At 51.4% G+C, this 5,804-nt stretch overlaps 1 protein-coding gene across 2 annotated transcripts; it reads left to right on the forward strand.

Annotated features, from left to right (window-relative positions):
* The first annotated feature begins 241 nt into the window (after window positions 1–241).
* LOC123346282 (zinc finger protein 239-like) lies at window positions 242–4,002 on the forward strand. Of its 2 annotated transcripts, none has more exons than XM_044983613.1 (2): window positions 242–1,520; window positions 2,637–4,002. In XM_044983613.1, the coding sequence occupies exon 2, from the start codon at window positions 2,651–2,653 to the stop codon at window positions 3,584–3,586; it is 936 nt and encodes a 311-aa protein (XP_044839548.1). In that variant the 5' UTR covers window positions 242–1,520; window positions 2,637–2,650; the 3' UTR covers window positions 3,587–4,002. The 2 variants fall into 2 exon arrangements, with proteins under 2 accessions (XP_044839548.1, XP_044839549.1); XM_044983614.1 differs by having other exon boundaries at window positions 2,640–4,002.
* Window positions 4,003–5,804: the final 1,802 nt, after the last annotated feature.

Consider the following 5,804-nt stretch of genomic DNA (forward strand, 5'->3'; position numbering starts at 1 on the left):
AGATGCTGTTCCTGGAAGGGGTTTAAAGTGTCTCGGTGGGGTTACTCCTGCTGGGAGGGGCCGGGGCTACGCTGGCATAAAATGACTGAGGGTTTTCCCAGCCTGCCAGAGTCTGAATATCGGTCTGCAGGGAGAGAGCCGGGGGGGCTTCCGGTCTCGTCCTGCCAGACTGCAGAATAACAGCCCTGTTTCTCTCCCGGGAAATGGCTGCAGCAGAGCTCATGCAGGTAGGGGGATTTTAAGGGAGCTGCAGGATGGGCTTCTGCTAGAGGGGGAGGGGCAGGAATTACGCAGAGCGAGGAAGGGGGAGGACAGGCTGGGCCTACCCTGCTGGGCCCTGGTTAATCTGGGGCTTGTTTTTTCAGAGGAGGCCCATTGGGTGGGAGGAATTCGCCCATTTCTGGAACAGGAAACAATCCCCTTGGGCAGGGCTGGGAAGGAAAACTTAACAGATCCCTGGTGCTGCAGCCTGAACCTACCAGCCGGAGGCTGCTCTGGAATATGAAGGGGGCACCCAGGGGAGAGGCCCCGGCGAGAGGCCCCGTCCCCTCACCCCCAGCTGCTGGGAGTAAGGAGGGTGTTGGCATTCCTGTCCCTGGATCCTGCTCCGGGTCTCCATCTCCTGTGCCAGCCTCTGGCTAGTGGGTGTAAGATAAACAGGAAAGCTCCTGCTCTCCTCCCGTGGGAACGTGGCTGGGGCAGCAGGTGCTGAGTGGGGGACTCTTGTGTCAGATGCCGGTGACCTTCGAGGAGGTGGCTGTGTATTTCACCCAGGGGCAGGGGGCTCTGCTGGACCCCGCTCAGAGAGCCCTCTACAGGGACATCATGCAGGAGACCCATGAGACTGTGACCTCGCCGGATAAGGGATTCCCGTCCCCTTGGTTATTGGAAGCTAGGGGAGGGAGGTCTGTGATGTGGCTTGTGGTCCCTTAGATTTCAAGGCTCCAATGTCCCCAGATCCAGTGTGAGGGAGACTTTACTCTCTTTGCCTTCTTCCATGAGGTCAGGAAGTCAGAAATACAATGGAGAGGATTATTCATTCCCATCCCAACAGCTTTCAAGGGGGCAGAAGCAGCGCATTGACCTGCCTGTATTAATTCTCACTCACACACAGAATCCCTGTCCCCCTCCCCTCCTGGGACTAGCTCCATCTGTGAGGAGGGCTCTGGAGACAGGAAAAGGCAGGGGCTGAATGTCAGCAAATCCCCTAGAGTGCCCAGATCCTGGAGGCCCCCCCTCCAGACATCTGCCTCTCCCAAGGGGGATCAGTGACCATGTTCCTGTCCGTTCAGAGTCCGTGTCCCCCACAGCCCAGCACAGGGCCAGGTTAAAATCAAGGAATGTTCTTTGTAACACATCCGACCTCTTCCAATGCTTGACACACCCTGATCATGCCTGATTTTCCCCCCTCCCCCTTCCCAAGCCTGACCTGATCTCCCAGCTGGAACGAGGGGAAGAGCCGTGGGTCCTGGATACCCAGGCCTCCAAGGAAAGGGAGATCTCAAGAGACGCCCACGCCGGTGAGTTGTCAGTGAAATTGATGCAGAAACCATCTGTCGAGTGAAGGGAGAAGCTGGGACTCCTACCAATGTGTTGTGAGCGAATTGTTCCAGTTCTGCCTCATCTCACCCAGGTCAGGGTTGTATCCAGGTTATAGACTCATAGGACTGGAAGGGACCTCGAGAGGTCATCTAGTCCAGTCCCCTGCACTCCTGGCAGGACTAAGTATTATCTAGACCATCCCTGACGGGTTTGTCTAACCTGCTCTTAAAAATCTCCAATGATTTCACTACCTCCCTAGTCAATTTATTCCAGTGCTTAACCACCCTGACAGGAAGTTTTTCCTAATGTCCAACCTAAACCTCCCTTGTTGTAATTTAAGCCCATTGCTTCTTGTCCTGTCCTCAGAGGTTAATGAGAACAATTTTTCTCCCTCCTCCTTGTAACAACCTTTCATGTACCTGAAAACTGTGATCATGTCTCCCCTCAGTCGTCTCTTTTTCCAGACTTAACAAACCCAGTTTTTTCAATCTTCCCTCATAGGTCATGTTTTCTAGACTTTTCATCATTTTTGTTGCTCTCCTCTGGACTTTCTCCAATTTGTCCACATCTTTCCTGAAGTGTGGCACTGTGAACTGAACACACTACTCCAGCTGAGGCCGTATCAGCATGGAGTAGAGCGGAAGAATTACTTCTCATGTCTTGCTTACAACTCTCCTGCTAATACATCCCAGCATGATGTTTGTATGTATCCTCGTGGTGGTTTTCACTCATGGTTCCCCACCCAATGTCACCGACAGCTGGCATGAGCTTGCTATCTGGTATTTGGTATTCCACTATCCACCATAACTGGATTATTCCTCCTCATCTTCCAAGCATGCCTCGAGTCTCTTTGTAGTCTCCATGCCTGGAAGGTGAGAAAGAACAACCCACTTGATCATGGAACATCATATGTCCAATTTAGAACCGCAGGAATTACAGAGGTTAATAGAATTTTACCTTTCTCAATCTCCCCAACAGTTACTGTGCTGTGTTTCTCCTCTTTGATCTTCCTCTTTCTTTCTTTCTTTCTTTCTTTCCTTCCACCATGGCACAGCAAATAACCCATCTTTGATTCTCTCTCCCTCTGTTTCCAGCAGGTGATGGGAGGATGAGTAAGAACAAGGAGGAGAATTCTCAGCAGGAAGCGGCTGAGGAAGTGGAACTGCACAAAACTTTATCAGGAAGACCCAAAGGGAATTTTTTCCAGAGTCATGAGCAGGGAAAAGCCTGGGAGATACCACACAAGTCAGAGAAGTGGCAGGGAAACGAGCCAGGGAAGAAAGTGGGTAAAACCACTAATTGTAAGGGAAATGGCAAGGACCTTGAGGAAACCGCAGCCCAGCAGAGAATCCACAGAGACGGAAGAAAAAACACATGCACCAAGTGTGGGAAAAGCTTCAGTCGTAGCTCAAACCTTGTTTCCCATTGGAGAATCCACACAGGAGAGAGGCCGTATAAATGTAGCGAGTGCGGGAAAAGCTTCAACCAGAGCTCCAACCTTATTTCCCATCAGAGAATTCACACGGGAGAGAGACCCTATAAATGTCTGGACTGTGGGGAAAACTTCAACCAGAGCTCAGACCTCATCACACATCAGAGACTGCACACGGGAGAGAAACCATATAAATGTTTTAGGTGTGGAAAAACTTTCAATCAGAGCTCAAATCTGATTTCACATCAGCGAATTCACACTCGAGAGAGGCCCTATAAATGCCTGGAGTGTGCGGAAAGTTTTGACTGGAGCACCCAACTTATTAGACACCAGCTAATCCACACAGGAGACAGACCCTATAAATGCCTCGAATGTGGGAAAAGCTTTAGTGACAGCTCAGCCCTTATTACACATCAGCGAACCCACACGGGAGAGAAGCCCTATAAATGCCTCGAGTGCGAGAAAAGCTTCAACCAGAGCTCCACCCTGATTAGACACAAGAGGACTCACACGGGAGAAAAGCCCTATAAATGCTCAGACTGCGGGAAACGTTTCAGTCAGAGCTCGAACCTAATTACGCATCAGAGACTCCACTCAGGAGAGAAACCGTGAATGTGGGTGATGCTTCAGTTGGAATTCAATCACATTATCCAACAGCAAATTCAGACAGGGAAGAGAGCTCGTAAATGTCCTTAGCATGGGAAAGATTTCAGCTGGAGCAAACACTATACTGGACATCAGCAACTCCAGCAGAGTTGAACCTGAGCTGTTAGTGGCCATAGGCACTGACTCCATGGGTGCTCCGGGGCTGGAGCACCCACAAGGAAAAATTGGTGGGTGCTTAGCATGCACCAGCAGCTCCCCGCCCCCCTGCCCCAGCTCACCTCTGCCTCCTCCCGTGGGCACACCGCGTGCCAGCTTTTCCCCTCTGGCTCCCAGCGCTTGTGCCGTGAAACAGCTGATTCACGCAGCAAGCGCTGGGAAGGAGAGGGAATACCGTGCGCTGGGGGAAGAGGCGGGGGCGGGGCGGGGATTTGGGGAAGGGAGCCAATAGGGGCAGTGAGGGAGCAGAGTTGGGGCGGGGACTTTGGGGAAGGGATTGGAATAGGGGTGGGGAAAGGGTGGAGTCAGGGCGGGGCCAGGAGTGAGGGGCCATGAGCCCTCACTGGCGCTGGGGAAAGTTGGGGCCTATGCCTCTGGCATCCCATGACCCAGCGTTCTCTGCTCTCCATGCTTTTGCATCATGCGTTGATTTCTTTGAGCCTAAATCAGACTCAGGAGGGCTGGAAATGAAAATGTCACAGACCTGGAGGGGGAATTCCAATGAATCCGAAACCCCATGTGTGATCCTTCTCAGCTTAAGTCCCAGTTTCCATCTTGCGGTAAATCAGCCTGCCGGGTATTTTCCTGCCAAGCTCTGGTTGTGTGCCGATGGGAAGGTGTTTTTTTCTTTTCTTTCATGCTGATGATGCTAAAGTTCTGTAAATAACATCGCTGAGTAATGAGGCATAAAGGGAAGGAAGTTTAGCTGGTTTAGAAGAGAACACGGGGAAATCTGTTCTCCTGAATTTGTGTCAACTGCAACATGCTCCAAAATTTCACATTATCTAACCCGAACATGCATTAGAACTCCCTGTATTCTGGTTTTCTCTTTCCTGAAGGCTGTTTTGTCACATACTTGGGTATTAGTTTTTGTTTGAATGGGGAGTGGAGTGGGGGGAGAGTTACATAGTTTTATTGTGGAAATTTATGAGACAAATGATTACTTGGCACAATATCCCTTCATTATTTTTGCTTTTTCATCCCTCTCTGCCATGAGATTTTAATATTGGTTGAACAGTTCATCCATTAGTTACTAATAACCGATTTTCAAGTAACTGCTGACACAAACACTGGTGGGCACATGCGAAAGCCATGGAGAGGCGGAGCCTGAAAAGGGGAAAGGAAGGTAACTGCCTGATCCCAGGGGTGAGGTGAGAGACAGGTAGGCGGGGGAGAGCATCGGAGGTGGGGGATACAGAGCTAGGAAGCTGCAGGGTTTGCTCTTGAGATCCAGATGGCCAAAGCTGAGAACTGTGAACTTGCTGCACTGCGGCTAGAAAGAGACAGGAAGTATCTTAGAAGTTTTAAGTGACTTTGTCACGTTCTCCAAAGGGAATGACGGGGTGACTGCTGGATTCCCGAAAGGATGAAGCTGAGCAGAGCCAAGAAAGAAGCCGGGGATGGCAACAGGCCAGGCCAGCCCTGAATCCAGGCTGGCCCCCATCACTGAGGCCAGCGGGCAGCAAGAAGCCTGACAGTTCTAGTCACCCCTTCCCCAACTACCGTAGTGTCTTGCGTGGGGACGATGGAGACTCTGTCCACCCCACTCGCCCGGGATGTCCGCAGGGAGGATAAAAGCTTCTGCTGGGATTGAAGATGCCGACACGTCTGTAAATTCACCCCGTTCTCTGACTCCTGTTAAACAGCCCTCTGGATTTCCTGCGCCCGGAGAGGCTGTTTATGGGACTGAATCAGCATCGCTCACGGATTCTCTGCACTTTCCCACCCTCTTTACAAAGTTGCTGTCGCCGGCATCCGCGGGAAGCGGGAGCAGCAGGGTACTGGGATGGGGCACTGGGCTGAGCCGGGCCCTGGGTGGTAGGCGGGCTTAGCTTTTATTTCTTGCTTTGAAAGAATAAAGTAGAATTTACGTTCTCAAACTCCCAGAGTCCTTTGCCATGGATAATGACTAAAAACGGCCTTTAAGGGACACAGAGGGCATCTGCAGGGGTATTTCCCCAGCCCTGAGCCCCACGGACTGCAGATTAGGCAGCTGCCAACTCAGTGA

Source organism: Mauremys mutica, chromosome 12 (assembly GCF_020497125.1).
Source record: "Mauremys mutica isolate MM-2020 ecotype Southern chromosome 12, ASM2049712v1, whole genome shotgun sequence".
NCBI classification, from domain to species: domain Eukaryota; kingdom Metazoa; phylum Chordata; order Testudines; family Geoemydidae; genus Mauremys; species Mauremys mutica.